The sequence below is a fragment of the Stegostoma tigrinum genome, chromosome 1 (genome assembly GCF_030684315.1).
Source record: "Stegostoma tigrinum isolate sSteTig4 chromosome 1, sSteTig4.hap1, whole genome shotgun sequence".
Lineage (NCBI taxonomy): Eukaryota > Metazoa > Chordata > Chondrichthyes > Orectolobiformes > Stegostomatidae > Stegostoma > Stegostoma tigrinum.
Window position 1 is genome coordinate 61584578 of NC_081354.1, and position 20994 is coordinate 61605571.

Consider the following 20994-nt stretch of genomic DNA (forward strand, 5'->3'; position numbering starts at 1 on the left):
CTATCTTGAGACTGTGGCCTTTTGTTCTGGATGTCTTGTCCAGCAGAAGCATCATCCCTGCATCCAATTGTCTGGGCCTGTAGGAATTTTAAATGCTTCAATAGGTGAGAGAGGTGGCAGCCTATTGGTATTATCTCTGGACTGTTAATCCAGAGACCCAGGTAATAACCTGGGGACCTGGGTTTGAATTATGTCATGGCAGCTGATGGCATTTGAATACAACTGAAAATGAGAACTGGAATTAGTAGTCAAATGATGACCATGAATCCATTGTCAATTGTTGGAAAAACCCATGTGGTTCATTAATGTCCTAATGGCCTATTTGTGACTCCAGACCCACAGCAATGTAGTTGACTCTTAACTGCCTTTTAAGCAGTTAGCGATGAGCAATCAATGTTGGTCTAGCCAGCGATGCTCTCATGCCATGAATAAATATTTTCGAAAAGATATTCCTCTTTTGTTCTTCTACACTCCATTTAACTCAATCCCTCCTCTTGTTCTGAGATATCTAACATAGTTCTGGCACTAGCTTAAAGGTAAGGCTTGATTTAATTCTATCTGCTGCCCCTGAGCACTATTGTTGCAGTAACAGTTAATGAAAGTCTATGTAGGTCATTATATACATTCTACATACAAAAAAACAAATATTCACTGGTTTCTGAGAAACCATTTAAAAGTTTTGAGCCCTGTTTGTGTTCTAAATTGTGTTCGTATTGTGGCTTTCACATAGTTGCAGAATAGCTTTTACTTCATGGTAACAAGAATTGCAGATGGAGGTCAGCAATATAAATGAGCGAGGCTAAAGGCCAGGGCAGAAATGAGAATTTCCTTTGGACAGCAACTAGTTATGATCTGGAATGCAATACCTGACAGGATGGTGCAAGCAAATCCAATAGTATACACTACAACAGAAAACTTCCTTAGTTTCATAACTCTAATGCTCCTCTGATGAAAGTATCCATTCATGACAAACATTTTCGATTAAACTGGTGCTGTCTCCCTCCTGTTTACACTGATGAGTTTGGACAAATTGCTTAACTGCAGTAACAAATTACATTGATTGCCAAAAAGGTAACTTCACAAATGTAGCTGAAAACGTTCGAGGAAATTTTCTTAATTCCAGAACACGAAAGGTTTTGAGGAGTGGAGTTGCTAGGACACTGAAAATGTGCCATGGTTAGCCTGGGACCAGGGAGAGATGCATAGACATGTTGGTGTAAATCTGGTGAAGAAGTCTTTCTAAGGCAACTGTAGGATTTTGTTACTGACCCCTGTTAAGATCCCCATACTGTCTGATACTTTCTAAAAGAAGAGATTTGAATTCCTGTTGGCCAACTTAATGGAATTGCACAACTAGATTTCATTTTAGAAGTTGTTTTTACTGCAGAGCCCAAACTCAAAGCAACATAGGAATATAGGAACAGGAGTAGGTTATTCAGCCCATTGAGGCTGCATTGCCATCTGCCAATGGCAACATTGAATAAAGACTCTTTCAATAGGTAACATGTTCAAAACTACAAAATTGCTTCTTCACTTAACATGACCATAAATTTCTCTTAATGGTTATATTCAGTTCTTACATGTACACTTCACTCTCCCAGAACCAGGCCAAAGTGATTCTTAGTTCCTTTTTCCTTTTAGCCAGATAATTTCTACTCCTTGAACTGACTTTCATGAGGCTGATTATTCTGGAGATTCCCCCATGTATCCAAGTTTAGGTGAATCTTCCAGATTCCTTTAAACCCTCATGACCTTTGTTTCTTCAATTAGAGTCTAAGCTCCTATCTACATTTTTATGTGGTGATATATAAGCACATGGCTTATAATCTTATATCTCTTCTCTTTCTTAGTCTACTTCTCCTGCCAATTCTTGAAAACCGAGTTCGGTGATATATTTAGGAATACCTTTTATGACCAGGAGAGGTGGAATGAATCAGTTCCCCTCTTCTTCACCCTCTTGGTTGGCCACAACTAATATTTTTAATTATCTTTAGCATTCAGCTATATAAAACTTGAACAAATTATAGTATTAGTCAAAATTAAACAGGGATTTACAGGCATTTCTGGAACAAATTAGAAGGAATTCCATTGCATTCTAGATCCAAGGAAAAATGTGGCATCAAACACATGAACAGCAGTAAGTATAAAACTTTAAAAGGTGGTACCTAGTACAATGGGATGGTAAAGAATACACAGTTTTAAAAGTTCTTTGCATCCTTGAGTTTTTATAGTTGAACCTGAGACCACAGATGTTTAGTTGATGTTTTGCATCCTCAGCAGTTGTAAAACCTGTAGAGTTGTTGAGTTTGCTTTATCATCATTGTTGACTTCCAACATGATAAAGAGTGAAGCCAGTCTTTCAGTTCTTTTAAAAATCTATTTTCTTTCCTTCCTTTCCTGTGGCCCTGGCAAGTAATTCATAAAGTACGTTTCATTTTTGGATTCCTACATCAGGCTCCATTGTCTTTCCAAGCTGGATAGATATAGTTAACCCTTTTATGTTAATGTGGTGTAAAAGGATTTCAGCAAGGTGTTCGATAAGGTTCCCCACAGTAGGCTATTGTGCAAAATGCGGAGGAATGGAATTGTGGGAGATATAGCAGTATGGATTGGAAATTGGCTTGCTGAAAGAAGACAGAGGGTGGTGGTTGATGGGAAATGTTCAGCCTGGAGACCAGTTACTAGTGGTGTACCGCAAGGGTCGGTGTTGGGTCCACTGTTGTTCGTCATTTTTATAAATGGCCCGGATGAGGGCGCAGAAGGATGGGTTAGTAAATTTGCAGACGACACTAATGTCGGTGGAGTTGTGGATAGTGAAGAAGGATGTTGCAGGTTGCAGAGAGACATAGATAAGCTGCAGAGCTGGGCTGAGAGATGGCAAATGGAGTTTAATGCGGACAAGTGTACGGTGATGTACTTCGGTAGGAGTAACCGGAAGGCAAAGTACTGGGCTAATGGTAAGATTCTTGGTAGCGTAGATGAGCAGAGAGATCTCGGTGTCCATGTACACAGATCCTTGAAAGTTGCCACCCAGGTTGACGGGGTTGTTAAGAAGGCATACAGTGCTTTAGCTTTTATTAATAGAGGGATCGAGTTCTGGAACCCAGGGGTTATGCTGCAACTGTACAAAACTCTGGTGCGGCCGCACTTGGAGCATTGCGTACAGTTCTGGTCACCACATTATAAGAAAGATGTGGAAGCTTTGGAAAGGGTGCAGAGGAGATTAACTAGGATGTTGCCTGGTATGGAGGGAAGGTCTTACGAGGAAAGGCTGAGGGACTTGAGGCTGTTTTCGTTAGAGAGAAGAAGGTTGAGAAGTGATTTAATTGAGACATATAAAATAATCAGAGGGTTAGATAGGGTGGATAGGGAGAGCCTTTTTCCTAGGATGGTGACGGCAAGCACGAGGAGGCATAGCTTTAAATTGAGGGGTGAAATGTATAGGACAGATGTCAGAGGTAGTTTCTTTACTCAGAGAGTGGTAAGGGAATGGAACGCTTTGCCTGCAATGGTAGTCGATTCGCCAACTTTAAGTACATTTAAGTCATCATTGGACAAGCATACGGACGTATACGGCATATTGTAGGTTAGATGGGCTTCAGGTTGGTATGACAGGTCGGCACAACATCGAGGGCTGAAGGGCCAGTACTGTGCTGTAATCTTCTATGTTCTATGTTCTATGTTCTGTGTTCAATATGTGCAACTGTTGATACAAGTTAAAACAGAAGATGTGAATTTCTTGATGCTTGACTCTGTAAACTGATTTCAATGCTTTTAGCTAAAATGATAATTTCAGTTCAAATGATTTTGTTTATTCCACATTTGTTCCTTGAGCTTGCCTCAACCTGTGGTCATATGATCACTGCAGCTATTTTAGGTCCATGCTTTTTCTTTTATAAATACATTTTAGTCCATGAAGGTCTCTCATATTAAACCAGATTACGTGTATTAAAAATTGATAGTCCATACTTTATTGCTAACATGATAAACCTATCGTCCAGTCCTACAATAGTTTCTACTGGATCATTCCTGTTTCAAGCCCATCCCCACAGCAATGTAAAGAAAATGGATCTTTCATCAAGGCAGAAATGTTAGGTAGCCATCCTTTAAACTCACAATCACCTCTATCTTGAATCTACATCGAAACATTAAAGTGTAATCATTTGGCAAACGACTTTTCGAGCACTTTCCTGGGACTTTGGAGACTATCAGCATTAACACAGGCTTTTTTGTTCATTATTTCTAAGCATGAACATCTTTCATCATCTTACCAGTAAAATGAATTTGGCCCTTCTTTAATCTTTAGCAAAAACCACACAGGCTTGTTATCATCAGAAGACATTATATGGCCCTCTTCCTCTGTCCATTTTACTTAAACTTCAAGACACAATCCTGACACATAACAGCCTAATGCAATCTTGTATTTGAAATACCCAAAAGGCACTGATCTCCCTAATAGTTCTTCAGTAGTTGGTTCGAATTAGTCAGTAACTTGAACAGACTGTGCATCTTGTGCATCATTTGCAATTTTTATCAGTCCAGTTTTCCTGGTCTCTTTTCAGTGAAGTGGAGCTTGCTAATCAATATCATTAGAGTTCCGTACATGTTACAGGTTTCAAATTAGCAATGTATTAGCTTCGCTACATGGGTCATATTTACTTAAATCCCAGTTATGGCAGCGATAGCCTAGCTTAATGAATCTCTTCAGTGTAGTAATTTGCAGAAGGTAAACCAAAGAGCCTTTTCAAACAACATGATAAATAACAAGAAAATTTGTATCAGACCATATTGTAAATATTGCATTCAATAATCCAAAATAATGGAGTTAGTTGCTGCTAGCATCAATAGTAATTCCTGGCCCCTGTTGTGTGTGCTTAGATTCAGCTCATACATTTATATGCTTTGATTTATTTAAGCTCCATCACCATACCTCATCTTCAGCCATGGCAATGCAATATTCAAGATTGACATAGAGGGACCTAACCACCAGAAGCTCGTGACCAATTCTGGGATATCAGTCCTGTTGGACTTCCACTACAGGAATGGAAGAATTTATTGGGTGTCTATGGAGAAAGGCCTGATACAACGGGCCTTTATAAATGGCACAAAAAGAGAGGTAGGTGCATAGAAGTGAAAGTTCGTCTCTTAAGGCTTTATTCTTTCAAACCCTAGTCCTTTTCAAATAGTCATATGCTGTTCAGATGAAACTTGAGGTAGTTTCACAGAATGAAAGTAAACCAAAGTCTATGGATTTCGACTAACATTTATCAGAGCAGTCAGAAATAATTTCCAATAAATTCAAATGATAAGAAAGGCACGTCTGCTATGCTTAGCAATGAAATGAAATGAATAATTAAGCCTATTTTCGAGAAGGTACATACTGTATAAAATCCTGAAAATTCAACATCCAACACAAATTCATTTCTCCAAGGAATGACACGATTTTGAAACTTGATGCTACTGATTTATGTAAGTGACTACTATGCATCTACTGAGCTTTTCAGAGAAATGTGGATGTACAAGGTGCTCACAGAATTGGGAAAGACACTTCTTTGTTGTTGCTAGCTTACGGGAGGCAATGGCCTGGTTGTAGTGTCTCTAGACTAGTAATCTAGAAACTCAGCTAATGTTCTGGGGACCTGGATTCAAGTTCCACCAGGACAGATGATGGAATTTGAATTCAATGAAGAAAAGGTCTAATGATGACCATGAAACCATTTTCAATTGTCGGGAAAAACCCATCTGGTTCATTAATGTCTGTTAGAGAAGGAAATCTGTCATCGTTGCCTAGACTGGTCGACACGTGACTCCAGACCCAGAACAAGGTGGCTGACTCCTAATTGTCCCCTGGGCAGTAAATGCTGGCCTAGCTAGAGATGCCCACATCCCTTGAATAAATAAAAAAAGCAGTGTGTTTTCACCTACTGCCTTTGAATGTTAGACTGAACTCTTCTCAACCTCAGGTTTGAAGCAAAAAAGCCTTTTAATAAGCTGGTGACATGAGCCTGCAGAATTTAGCCGAGATTTGTTCTTTTATTTTTAGTGGGTTCATTTAGATCATGAGCACTAGATGCCACATGGGTGTAGAAGCTTGAGTACAGATTTGGTCTGTGTATTTTGAACAGTTTTTTTTAGATGATGTTTTATACTTCTGACAACCTTATTATTTATGAGGAATGTTTTTGTGAGATCTTTTATTTTTCACACCTTTGGCGTGGCTTTGTTTTTGAATTGACTTAAAACATGGAATTTGCTGCTTAAGCAGAAATAAAGCATTGCAAAAAGATTAGCAAGCGCCAAGACACAGTTACAGAATATCACACATTTTCCTCCCAAACAACAAGCTTCAGCTTGCTCTAGCCGGGAGTAGGCTGCCAGATCCTTGCCATTTTGCAGCAAAGCCACATGCAGTTAACTTGCAATTCACAGGGCCTCACAACCATAGATTGGCCCTTAGCTGGGAATGAGTCTGTTATGACCAGCTCTCACAGACAAAGTTACACAATTTGTTTCAGGTTCCAATGCTGATTCTGTGCCTGGTGATAGATCATATTAATTTGTCTAGTGATTTGAACTCACGGATGAATGAGAAATTGGCACTTTGAAACCAACTTTTAAAAGAGAAAATATGAAAAAGCCTTTCTTGAGTTTGCATTGCAAAAAAAAGTCCACATTTGATGCTAGTGCATTCCGAGTAGAAGCATGGGAAGTTGGTTTTGAGGATTTAAAAGACCTGATCCTCAGGGTTAAATGATTTAGCGAGGCATTCAAGATTAGAATTTTGGCCATAAACCAGGAATCCCAAAATTTTAAATGGGGTTCGCTCAGGTTCAGGGGGAGATTAACTTCATGAGGAAATGCCAACAAATAGAACCTAGCTGCAGTAGCTGGAACACCCTTGTCGTGTTCATTGGCAAGCCAGTCAGCTCCAAAAGGCTCTGCATTGATTAGTGGCAATTAATGCAGTGACCAGAGCTGATTCCTACTTGATTCCCTGGCTGGAAGATTGCACGGACAGAGGCTGTAAATCAGTCTACATTACCAAGTTAAATTTACTCAAGGAGATTTGGCAAGTTTCCTGGATTTTCTGCATGAAAAAAATTTCCACCTTTGTGACTCTGTCTGGGTTATCCCAGTATTGAGTCATGCCGTTTTGACTCTAAAATACCCCAGCTACCTTCCAAAAGTTGATAGCCAGATAGTGGCTAATTGGAGAGTGTCCCAATATGACCTCTAGTATACATGTGGGAAATGCATTTAGAGAAAGTGGATGGCCTATACAGAAAGTACAGTCAACTGTCCCACTGGCCAGCCTCAGAAAGAACTGGTTCGGTCAGGCACAAGAGAGTTATTCAGGACAAGAATGGATCAAAGACTGCAAAGGTATAAGTAGAAGCACAGATCTCCATCTCTAATACAAAGCAGGAAATCACCAGGTTCTTGGGAAAGTATGGATTCCACTGGAAGTTCATCCCAAAATTTCACCAAATAACTGTGTTACGATAGAAAGAAGTGAGGGCAACGTAGACTCAGAAATGACAAAGTTCTTCAAAAAAGCTGCAGGCCATTTTAACACACAAGCCTGTGCTTGCTGCTCTAACACTAACCAAGCATTTAAAGAAACTATGGTTATAAGTAGCATGGGGTGACCCATAAAAACTAATTTAGAATAAAGAGACCAATCGGGTATTTCTCTAAAAAACTAAACAAACATTAGAAAATGTACCCAATTGTAGAGAGGGAAATCTACTTCTTTTTGGCTCTCAACTACTTTGAGATAAAGGTCTGAAATAGATGCAGAGAGACCACAGTCTATACTGACCACAATGCATTAATTTTTGCAGATAGCTTTAAGACACAGAAAATCAGGTTGTTCTGTTGGAGTGTGCTCCTTCAGCCATAACATTTAAATACCATATCATGGCCAGGGATCAGATTTGATTGCGGATGCCCTGGGTAGAATCTAGATGGACTCAGTATTTTTTTCTATTCATTTTTGTGATGTGGTCATCATTGGCTGGCCAGCATTTCTTGCCCATCCCTAGTTGCCCTTGAGAAGGTGATGGTGAGCTGCCTTCTTGAAAGGTTGAGGTCCCCCTGCTCTGGGTTTACCCGCAATGCTATTAGGGAGGTGATTCCAGGATTTTGACCCAGTGACAGTGAAGGAACTGCAATATATTTCCAAGTCAGGATGTTGAGCAACTTGGAGGGGAACTTGGAGTTGATGGTGTTCCCATATATCTGATGCCCTTGTCCTTCTAGATGGGAATGGTCCTGGGTTTGGAAGGTGCTATCCGAGGATCTTAGGTGAATTTCTGCAGTACATCTTATAGATAGTACACACTGTTGCTACTGAGCGTTAGTGGTGGAGGGAGTGGATACTTGTGGATGTAGTGCCAATCAAGTGGACTGCTTTGTTCTGGATGGTGTCAAGCTTCTTGAGTGTTATTGAGGCTGCACTCATCTGGGCAAATGGGAAGTATTCCATCACACTCCTGACTTGTGCCTTGTAGATGGCAGACAGGCATTGAGGAGTCAGGAGGTGAGTTACTCGTCGCAGTATTCCCAGCTTCTGACTTGCTCTTATAACCACTCTGTTGATGTGGTGAGTCCAATTGAGATTCTGGTCAATGGTAACCCCCAAGATGTTGATAGTGGGGGATTCAGTGATGGAAGGGGCAATGGTTAGATTGTCTCTTATTGATGATGGCCATAGCCTGGCATTTGTGTGACGCGAATGTCACTTGCCACTTGTCAGCTCAAACCTGGGTATTATCCAGATCTTGTTGTATTTGAACATGGACTGCTTCAGTGTCTGAGGAATCACTAATGGTGCTGAACATTGTGCAATCATTGGTGAACATCCCCACTTCTGACCTTATGATGGAGGGAAGATCATTGATGAAGTATTTCGAATTAAAGAGATATAACTGACCAAGTCCAGGGGGGGTGAATGTGGATGTACTTGTGTCTGTTGTTTGATTTTAAATTTTGTCCTTTTTCTAATGAAGTGAGAATGAATCCTATTTCATTTGCCGTGCAAGGGCGGTGTAATCACAACACTTGATTTTTAAAATGCCTGTGAAAATAAATTTGGTGGCAGTCTGGAGAGAAATTCTGGAATGTCATACCTGTACAGAGTCAGAGAAATTTCAAAAGGTTATCTAGAAAGGAAGAGATAACAAGAGGCTGACTACCCAAACACCTCGCAGCAGAGAGCCATCTCCTCAGAGATCTTTGTGTTTTACCCTTCCAGGGACACGATAATAATCAGGGCAAAAATTAGTGGTCTCTGTGTGTTCATGGTCTGACATCCTCAGCTTTGGACTAGTGTACAACGAAGGTCACCTATGCTGTGATGACTGCCATAAGCTACACGTTCGACAGTAGGTAAAGGGAAAAGACACTCCCTCACACTTAGGACTTGTGGTCAAGTAACCATCCAATTAAAAGGAGCCAGTACCACAGAAGAAACCTCTCACTCTGAGTGTTATAAACCAGCTGGTCAGCAGCCACAGCCAAAAGGAATCAGGGCAAAAGAATGTTAATCAACCTACAATGCCAAAAATCTTGAAATTGACTGTTCAACTACCAACATCAATGTGACCGACGTCATCCACTTCAGAGGCTATAACATTCAGCTATCTGCTCTTCACAAGCAGCTCTGAGACTGATTGGTATATCTCTTTTTGTTTTAATATTTTTCCTTCTTAGGTTCATTTCTTGTTTCAAATCTGAGTATTGGTGTATGGCATTAATATTTCTCCTTGCTTTTCATAATTAAGAAATAGTCTTTTCTTTACTTCAAGAAAACATGATTAATTTGACTTCATTTGAAATGCAAGTTCATTTGGGCCTAGAAGAAGAGTGCCTACAATGGGAAAGACCTTTTCTGAAGCCAGCTTTGTTGCATACAACCGAGGGGGCTAATGAATTTCGAAGAGGAGTTAGTTTTCCTCTCCTCACCTGGTTTGACATGCCCCATCTGGAGCAAACTGAGGGAACCTTACCAAAAGACTGCTTGTAATGGCTGGCTCTGTCATATCAATTGATATGTTCCTTACACATGAAAATAATTGTGCCTGAGATGGCCAGCACTTTCACCTCTTTTACTATCACATAACACAATGTGACCATCTAGTGGATTCACATATTACTGTATTTCCTCATGAGTGGGTCACTGACAATTTCTCAGTCTGACACCTACACTGGCTATCAAATTAGATTGATTTGTTGCATTTTGATGTGCGCATTCATATTTTGATGTGTGAGTGTGGCAAGGTTTACAATTCTTAATACCACATTGAATGTCTGGTCTACGAGAGTATAATTATGTATAATAGGCAACAAAACAAGAAAACTTTGTAGAGTGCAGCAACAGGTATGAATCAGGTTGATAAGCTTGCCTTCATGAGTCACAGTTTTGGGTCATCTAGCTGGTATGCAACAGTGTAGCATAGTTTCTTTTGGCAAGTTTCTTGTAGTGTATCATTTTGATTTGATTTATTATTGTCTCATGTATCTAGGTACAGTGAAAAGTTTAAGAGATAACAAGATGTGGAGCTGGATGAACACAGCAGGCCAATCAGTATCTTAGGAGCAGGAAAGCTGACGTTTTGGACCTAGAGCTTTTGTCTTGTAGTACTGGCAGATCATATCATACAAAGTGCATAAGGAGCTATGGAACAGAGTGAGGAATACAGTCTTACAGCTGCAAAGAAGGTGTGCAACATTGATTAAATGATTAAAGAGATAAACACTAAATTTAAAATTTGAAAGGAAAATTCAGAAGTCTAATAACACCGGGGAAGAAGCTGTTCTTGTGTCTGTTGTTTCATGTGCTTAAGCTTCTGTTACATCTTCCCCATGGAGGAGGTTGGAAGAGATTATAACCAGAGTGGGAGGAGTCTTTGAATATGTTGGCACATCCTGCGTTCTATAAGTATTTTGCCAAACTTTAATGTTGTTGGCTACCTCCTGCTAGGAGAGCACCATGCTGTGCTGTGGGAATAATGCACTAACTGCTTAAGTAGACAACTTTCTTCACAGACTCCACATACAGCAACATATCCACTTCATAAGTTATGGAACATGTGCTCAGATTTTAATATTGCTTCATTGTTTGTCCAAAGATTCTACTTTGTGGAGACCACTCCATTTATCTCCAGCCAAATTTCAGCTTTGTTTGTTTTTCAGTTTGTCATTTCCAAATCTGTGCTATTTTACCTCACACATCACCTCTCCCAATCTCCCAACATTACCACCACCAACACAGATGAAAAGACTAATGAGCTTTTAAATTTTAGAAGTACTTTTGTCCCAATCAATATAAATCGGTGGTACTTCTTAAACTTGTTTCTGACTGAGAAGGTACTGAATTATACGTAAAGACTCCATTTGGGCTTAGGTGAACCTGAGGCATATGTTTGTTAATTAAATTATGTCACAGTTTATGTATGTTGCCAGGAGGGGTGAGAAAGGAGTACAGTTGAAAGTTCTAAAATAAATTGAAAAGAATTGAACAAAGCCATAGAAAATAACAGAAAGAAACAGAACACAAGAGCAAAAGGTTTTTGAAATAGGAACTATTACTGTGTAGATTTTTTTCTAATGAAGCTATTACTGTACAGATTTTTTTTATCTAATGAAGGTATAGTATCAACTAGTTAAGAGTTTCAGATTCAGATTTTGGATATGCTCATGCTGATCCTAGACAGATAATTTTAGCAGTTTACACTATAGATCAACATGTTAGGGTATATGTTTTTAATTGTCTATTGAAGCAGATGAAAAACCCATAGACTGTGGGACACATTTGTTTGAATTTCTGATACATAGTATTCATGTCTCCACATTGGGAGCATAAATCTATTGTTATACTATTCTACAAATACTATTCGAGAAAAATCCAATTTAAGAAGACACTGAGGGTAAACTTTTCTTCAGTGAAAGTAAGAATAAGGAATCAGCACTTGGCATAAAAGTGAGAATGTATTGAAAAATGCAATCTCGGATTACCATGATCGGTTTTGTTCCTTTTCACTGAAGGCGATTTTATTCCCACTAGGTCTATCCTGTTGCTATAGCAATTAAGAACGTTCAACAAAATTCGATATGCTTCCTAAAATACTGTCATAGTGTGTGTCATACTAACATGAATGTAGCCAATTGCAATTTTATGGAAAAAACTATTTTGTTAAATGTTTCTGATATTTAACACAGTATGGAACTGGAAGAACATTGCAGGCCAGGCAGCATCAGAGGAGCAGGAAAGTTGATGTTTTGGGTCAGGACCCTTCCTCAGGAATAGGGAGTGGGAGGGGCAAGGGATGTGGGTAATTTTTATAGAGAGAAGGGGTGGGACTGGGGAAGGTAGGCGATGGTAATAGGTGAGTGCAGGTAGGGAGTGGTGGAGATTGGTCAGTGATGTGGGAGGGGTGGATAGGTGGGAGAGAAGATGGACAGGTTGTGTTTGTTCAAGGAGGTGGGGATGAGAGGGAGTGTTGGTCAAGATGAGGCTGCAGATGGGAACATATTAAAAGTGGTGCAAGCCATGTTGAGGCCATTGGGTTGTACGCTTCCCAGCGGGAATATGAGGTGCTGCTCCTGCAGTTTGCGGCTGGTGTCATTGTGACACTGGAGGAGGCCCAGGATGGAGATGTCACCCAGTGAGTGAAAAGGGGGACTTGGAAGGGTTTGTGACTGGAAGGTGTTGCGTTTGTCACGTACAGAGCGCAGATGCTCTACAAAGCTGTCTCTGAGCCCCTGCTTGGTCTCATTGATGTAGAGAAGACCACGTTAGGAGCAGCAAATGCAGTAGACCACATTGATGGATGTGCAGGTGAACATCTGTCTGATGTGAAAGGTTTGTTTCATGCCTTGGATGTAGGTGAGGAGAGAAGGTGCAGGGGTAGGTGTAGCACTTCCTGCGGTTGCAGGGATAGGTGCCGGGGGTGCTGGTGTTTGTGGGGTGTATGGCAGACAAGGGAGTCATTGAGAGAGCAGTCTCTATGAAAGGCAGATAAGGGTGGGGAGGGGATATATAACTTTGGTTGTGGAGTTGGATTGTATCTGTGAGACCAAGTAGAGACTCAAAGACCGTTTGGAAGAGCACCTGCACTCTGTTCCTGACAAACGACAACTTTAACCGCAGCCCCCCACCCCACCCCCTGGGCAACATGTCCATCCTAGGCCTCATACAGTGTCACAATGATGCCACCCGCAAACTGGAGGAGCATCACCTCATATTTCACTCCAGGAGCCTGCAGCCCGGTGGCCTAAACGTGGATTTCACCAGTTTTAAAATCTCGACCCTCAGTCTCATCCCATGACCAACCTTCTCTCTCAACCTCGCCTCCTTGAACCAACATAACCTGTCCATCTTCTCTCCCACCTATCCCCTATCCACCTCCCACCTCACTGACCAATCCCCACCTGCATCCACTTATCACCATCCTACCTGCCTTGTAAGCCCCATCCCTCCTCTCTATTTATTTCAGAGCTCCTGTCTCCCTTTCCCATTTCTGATCTGACCTAAATCATCAACTTTCCTGCTCCTCTGATGCTGCCTGGCCTGCTGTGTTCCTCCAGCTCCACACTGTGTGATCTCTGACTCCAGCATCTGCAGTTCTTACTGTCTCTGATATTTAACGTAACTTAAGGATTGATACTTATGCTGAAAAGTCTCCACCAAAGGTGGATTACCATTGTAAGGAACAATTGGTTAATAATACATTAGTTGGCCTAAACACCAATAAAGATGCATTACTTTCATACAATCTGTTTTACTTTATTTTCTAAGAGGTCATCAAAGGATAATGAACCTGTTTCTTTGCATCACAGAATGTACGGGCTGTTGGGAAAGGTCTGTTGGGATTTGCTGTAGATTGGTTGCACAACACCATCATTTGGACCAATCAAAGGAAAGGAACCATTGAAATGTCAAACTTAAATGGAAAGAACTCCAAGATCCTGCTGAAAGAACTGACCTTTCCCACTGTTGTAGCAGTCGATCCAGAAGAAGGGTAGGACTCTGGTTAAAGTTTTTCACTATCTAGAATTTCCAAATATGTAATGCACAGTAAATCGAATGACTCTGTGTTGCAGATATCACCCTTTAGATTCATTCACCCTGTTAGAAGGAAACATTTCCAGGAAAGCTCTGTCCTAAAAGTTAAGAGATAAGAGTGCGCAAGTTTTGTGAACCTCTCTCAATGAGACAGTCTTGGATGGGATTTTCCCTTCTCACCAGAACCCACATCCTGAATTCCCATAGAAAGTCCACTCATCTACTCAGCATTACAGATGCTCATGCCTTCACTGCCTAAGTGCTGGATGATAATCTGCAGGCTGAAGAAGCTAATGGCCTGTGAACGGGCAGCAGCTTCTGGCAGGCAGGGCGTCAGTGGTGAGGCGTGTGTCAAGCCAAGAAGTCCACTGGTCAATTCTTATGGGACTATTTGGTGGCTGAGGGTGAGTTCAATCAACACCTGCCACTGAGATTGAATGCAGAGATTACTAAATTCAGCCCTGTGGATCAGAGGCTGAGGTTATCGTTTATATGTTTGTATGTAACTGTGGAATAGCATACCATCTTAGCTTTAATAGGCAAGAGGTGAAAGATTGACAGAGGTATGTGGGAAATATGAATCAGCCATGATCTCATTGAATGGTGGAGCAGAGTTGAGGAGCTCGATTCTGCTCCTAAATTACATTTTTGCAAACATATTTCAATGTTAATGCCTGAGGATTTTAGTTTTGAACCAGCGAGAGTGATGGTGTAAAAGCTTTGTATCTTGCTCTCACATTCTCTCACATACTCATTATCTCTCACACTCTGCTGATGAGGACGGCCCTAAAGGAAGTGAATCTGGGCAGTTCTAGTTGAGCACTGAGTGGTGCCACTAAACACTTATAGTTTCTCAGTGATTGACAATCTAATTTTTGAAAGGATAGTTAACATTAGAGATATAAATGTTATCCAGTACAATAAAAAGGAAGTATTGGCCCCCTTTTATCCCATACCATATATGGCCTGGTGTATAGCTTCATTCCTCAGCCTAGGTTTCACAGGGCTGAATTTAGTAATAGAATAGACGTTCTATTCCTATTTTATGTTGACACCCAGGCTTAACAATTGCATTGATCTTTGGTACAAAATCGATCAAACAACTTTTAGAATAGGCCATTGATCCCCAGCACCAGCTTTCTGCTTCAGGCACTGAGTTGAAATTTCACTCCAATGCATTTTGACAAGTATCACCTAACCTAAAATATGATGATAAAATATAAAATATCGGTGGTTGGGGTAAGGCAGATTCAAAATGGAAATAAATTATTTGTGTGCAATTTGTATAAAGGGTGATTTGTATTCTTTCACTTGGCCTCCCAACAAGGAAACCAGGATATCAAAAAAGAATCTCATAGAAATTCCAGACTACTGGAATTTTTCCAAAGATGTTCTAAATAGCAGCGATGATGAAAAACGTATTGAGAAGAATGCCTCTCTTCTGTAATGATTTTCACATCTGGGGACTGATGTGTGAAGGAATGCTTCTTTTAAGCTTCATGAAGATCTCATCCCAGCTCTGAGTGACTGGGATTCCACACTGAAGAGCTGATGGATGTGATTTTAGACTTAACATCTCTTCAGCTGGCCTGATCTCAGCCATTTCTCCCTCTTTCACTGGCATAGATACTACTGCACAATAAACAAAGCGTTTTGTAAACTTCCTTTTTATTATACACATCTGATATCATTCTTATTCTTTTTCATTTCTTGCTGTAAATGATCACCTTCAGATTATTCTTAAACTAAACACTAGTCCTTTCTGTTTTATTAGGCTCTTCGTGTACTTTCAGGTGAACAAATTTACCCCACTGCATTGTTGAAAGACAAATTCTGGTATTCCAATTAAAATTTACCCTCAACTAATACTATTGAACATTTACTAACTAGTCAATTATATTATGGCTGTTTGAAGACCCCTGCAAGTACAAGTGTGTCTGTCTTGTTTATCTACAAAAGAACATTTTGGCTGTGAAGTAGTTTGAGCACATGAAAGGCACTATATAAATGCCATCTCTTCCATTCTTTTACAATGTTAATGCCCAACCTTTGTTTACCTTAGCTTATTTCAAAGCATAAAAATTTCTTTCCATTTTTTATCACGTTGGACCATACACTCTTTTATGTTGATAATTCATTCCCTCTTTGTTCAACAACATCTTACTTCAAGATGGACATAGCACGGAACCCACTGAGTGACGTATCATAGATTAGGGTTTAGGTTAAGGTTTCCTGGAATACAGTTTTCTAGTGGGGGAAAAATGATGCTCATAAAACTACCGACAGAAAATAAAAGCTAAAATTTTGCCTGCATGTGCCACCTTTCTAATAAACATTTCTGAAGTTTGATGAGAAATTCCACAAATACTTATCCTGTATTTGAGAACATTTCAGGCCTGGATTTGTGTGGAGTCCAGAGCATTTACAAACGGTAGATGGGACCTAATTTTGAGACTCTTGATCCCATTCCTGGTTCTAAACAGTTTTCACTGTTTCAGGATAGAGGTGACAAACCCACACCCTGAACTCCTGACCTAAATATCTCCCAGTTTCCTGCATTTTTAATGTTCAGGCCTGTTTATTCGTGATTCATGACTCGTAGCTACTTAGAGGAGTATTCTTAAAATTTGGAATACATTTGAAATAAGTTAAAGAGGTCTAAGCCATGCCCCTCCACCATGTTTCTTCTGTGCCCCCTTCATTCCCTATTGTGCTTTATATTCCCTATGCCAAATTAATGCCAAGTCATGCCCCAAACCAACATCATTGTCTCTTATACCTCCCATGCCAACTCAACCTTAATTCATGCCCATTTAACTAATGTGCACTATGTTGATTACCAATGAACTGCATCATTAAAAATGGCACACAGAACAGAAAAGAGAAAGAAGAAAGGCATTCTGAAATCTCTTGATAAGAAGGAACTGATGCTCTAAAGCAGACATGTGAACATACCAGTCAGGAAAGTGTTGGGAAGTGTCATTAACAGTGTTTTCAAGCCACACTTACTCATTATTAATCTGCTGAGTGACACCCAGTTTGTGTTCCGCAAGGGCCACCTAGCTCTTGAACTCATTACAGCTTTGCTTCAAACATGGACAAAGCACTATCTTCCAGAGGTCAGGTGAGTGCCTGCACATGACCTTAATTTTGTATTTGACCAAGAGTGGCTTTCTAAAAAAAAACTAATCATTCACAGAATGTGGGCATCACTGGCTGTGTCTGCATTAGGTGTCCCTGAGTGGTTGCCCATGAGAAGGCATGGTGTGTTGTTTTCTTGAGCTGCACTCCATTTTGAGTTTGTAGGCAATGCCACGAGGGAGGGACTTCAAGAATTTTGACCTCGTGACACTGAAGGAGCAGCAACATAATTTCACGTCAGGATGGTGGGTGGTTTGGAGGGGAACTTGCAGGTGGTGGTATAGCTATGTGACTGTTGCCCTTGCCTTTCCAGATGGAAGTTGTGATGAATTTGGACGGTGCTGCCTAAGGAGCCTTGGAAAATTTCTGCAGTGCATTTTTAGATACTGAGCATCAATGTGGAACGAGCGAATGTTTGTGAATGTGGCGTCAGTCAAGTGGGCTGCTTTGCTGTAGATGATAAGGAAGAGAGTTCCAATTGGCTTCTGATCCACTAGGAAGAAGAAGTTCTTCTTATTCTTGTCTTAAATGAGAGAACCCCTTCTTTTCAAACGATATCACTCAATTTGATATACTAGACAAATCATCCACCCTGTCAAGTCCTGTCAGGGTTTTGTATGCATCAATCAAGTCACTTTTAACCTTTCTAAACTCCAACAGATACAAGTTCAGCCTATCTATCCTTTCTTCATAAGATAACCCATTCCAGGTATTGGTTGAGTAAACTTCTCTGAACTGCGTCCAAAACATTTACGTAGAGAGATTACCAATACACATATTACTGCAGATGTGGTTTTATCAGTGGTCATTAGAACTGAAACATCACCTCCCTACTTTTGTATTCAATTCCCCTTTCAATAAACAATAACGTTCTACTTGCTTTTCTCACCCACATGCTGCAGCTGCATACCAACAACTTGTAATTCATGGAGGTCCCTCTGCAACTCAGAGCCCCTCAATCCCTGACCATTTAGCTAGCATGCTTGTTTTTCAAACTTTGTACCAAAGTGGGTAAGATCACATATTTTCACATTATACTCCATTCACTCGACCTTTGCACACGCACCTCATCTATCTGTACCCTTTTGCCGCATTCTTGTCTCCTCCTCATAAATTATTCTCTTCTCCATCTTTGTGTCATAAGCAAATTAAACAACCATACCTTCAGTTTGTATATCCAAGTCACTTATATAGATTATAAAGAGTTGCGGTTCCAGAACTGGCCTCTGTGGCACATCATTCATTACATCTTGCTAACCAGAAAATTATCATTTTATGCTTTTTCTCTATTTGCAGTTACCTAGTCAATCTGTTATCTATCATCATGTTAATTTCATGCCATGAGCTTTAATTTTCCTCAGTAATCTTTGATGAGACAATTTATCCAATGCCCTATGAAAATATCGGTACAGCATACAGAATATATTCCGCCTTGGAAGCCTACAACCCAATGTTTTCAATGTGGACTTTACTAGCTTCAAATTCTCCCTACCCCTGACCTCATCCCAAGGCCAGACCAGCCTCTCATCCCTGCCTCCTTGACCTGTCCATCTTCTCTCCCACCTTCCTGTCCCTCCCTCCTCACTAACCAACCCCCACCCCACCCCCACTTCCTACCTACAAAACACCTTTACTAGCATCATCCCCACCTCCTTGAACTGTCGGTCTTCTCACCCGCCTATCCGCTCCCGCTCCACTATCCACCTTCTGCCACTGCCACCTCCTCTCTATTTATTTCAGAGCCCCTTTACCCTCCCCCATTTCTGAAGAAGGGTCCTGACCCGCAACATCAGCTTTCCTGCTCCTCTGATGCTGCCTGGCCTGCTGTATTCCTTCAGCTCCATGTCTTGTTATCTCAGACTCCAACATTGGCAGTTCCTACTATCTCTGGTACAGGTACCACTCAACTCCCTTTTCCACAGTACACGTTACTTCTAATAAATTTTTTAGATATGATTTTCCTTTCACAAAACCATGTTGACTCTGCCGAATTGGCTTGAATTTGTCTAAATTGTCTGTTTTGACATCTTTAACAATAGGTTCTAATGTTCTTCCCGTGACATGATGTTAAGCTAATTGGTGTATAATATCCTGCTTTCTATCTCCTTCCCTTTATGAATAATGGAATTACATTAGCTACTTTCCAAACTGAGACATACTATTAACATAGCAGTACAGTAACTTCAAATGCTTAATACCTCTTTGTCTTGTCAAAATAAACAGTGAAAATTGAGAAAAAATATAACAGAAATAAAAGTGTATTATAACCATTTAAAGATATCAATCATGCAAAAATCAACAATTCGTTGCAGATGTGAAAACCAAAATTTTTGCAGAGTTAATAGGTTTGTTGTTCTCAGTTTACAGCCAAACCTTATCATATATTATTCACCATATCTTTGTGTCCAGTAGCCCATGAAATTCTTTGCCAACACCAAGTTTTTACTCTATTATGTTGCACACTAATCTCACAGCTAATCCAGCATATATTCAATCCCCAGAGAAAACACTACTGTGATAATTGATCCAAACTGTGCAATCTTGTTCCAAGGTATATGTTTTGGGCTTCAGAAGGCTCTGTTCCAAGCGTTCAACGTGCAACTCTAAAAGGCACGGGGGTTGTCACTATTTTCAAGACCGTGAACAAAGTGAAGAGTTTATCTCTGGATCTTATTGACAAGCGGCTCTTCTGGGTTCAAAGTGATGCTGGGAATGTCTCGAGCAGCATTGGGTCATGTGATTACAACGGTGACTCACCTTACATCATAAAACAATCAATGCAGTAAGTGACAATGTGAGAAATTCAAAATCATGCTTTATTTTGCACCCCCACCAAATCCTTCTTATACCTTGCACATAGTCAAATGAAGTTTAGTTATGTGCATTTCACTAAATATATTAGCAAGAGGACAGCTCTGCTTTGCTTCAAATATAGCACGATATTTTGATTATTTTTGCATGGATCATTACTATAACTGGCAAAATTTAAAGTTGTGTAGCTAGATAAGGGAGTATTGGTTGGCTTTTTATGAGTGGGATGCAAGTTTGAATCTGTGCACTAATCCTGACACATGTCTCCAGATTTTAAATCTAGACTAAATTGATGAGATCACCATCATTTGTATTTGTTGGCTCCAAGGAGAAAGGAAATCTCAGTAGCTCAGTTACTGTGGAACGTCGACTCTTGCTACAACTTACCTTAATTTGACACCAATTTATAGAAGACGCTATGTACAGAATCACAGTAATGTTACGGCACAAAAGGAAGTCTTTTGAGTCATCATATCTGCAATGGCTTTTAAATGAATGTCATGACTTAGAGCCATTCTTTTGCCTTTCCCCCTTAGCTTTGCATATAGCTTGTATTCAAATAATGATCTAATAGCTTCTTAAATAACTCAATTGAATCTGCTTCTACCATATTTCCAGGCAGTCTGTTTCACATCCAAACCACTCATCGTGAGAGTAGTTTTTTTTTCTGATATTACCTTTATATTTGCAAACCACTTAAAAACAGTGTTACTTGTTCTTGAGTTGCAATCTCAACTTAGCATTTCTACTCCTTTGGAAGTATCCCAGGGTGTTTCATTGCCTTTTTTGGCTTTATTGACCTGCACTGCTCCGTTAAGTGGTTGTAATATTATAATCCCAGATCCTTTCTTTTTCTTCTTTTTTTCTTTTTCCCATTTGGGTAATTATTTGCACAGAATATGTGGACTCTGCTTCTTCCTGTCATAATGTATTTTGTGACCATTGTCTATACTGCAATTCATTTGATAACTGAA

At 40.1% G+C, this 20994-nt stretch overlaps 1 protein-coding gene across 5 annotated transcripts in view; it reads left to right on the top strand.

Annotated features, from left to right (window-relative positions):
• Nucleotides 1-20994, top strand: part of egf (epidermal growth factor) — a 132666-nt gene that overhangs the window by 26808 nt on the left and 84864 nt on the right. For all 5 annotated transcript variants that reach the window (XM_048538328.2, XM_048538337.2, XM_048538356.2 and 2 more), the window contains 3 exons: nucleotides 4917-5116; nucleotides 13843-14024; nucleotides 19761-19991. In XM_048538328.2, coding sequence (XP_048394285.1) covers nucleotides 4917-5116; nucleotides 13843-14024; nucleotides 19761-19991 — 613 coding nt within the window. The remainder of the gene's footprint in view (nucleotides 1-4916; nucleotides 5117-13842; nucleotides 14025-19760; nucleotides 19992-20994) is intronic.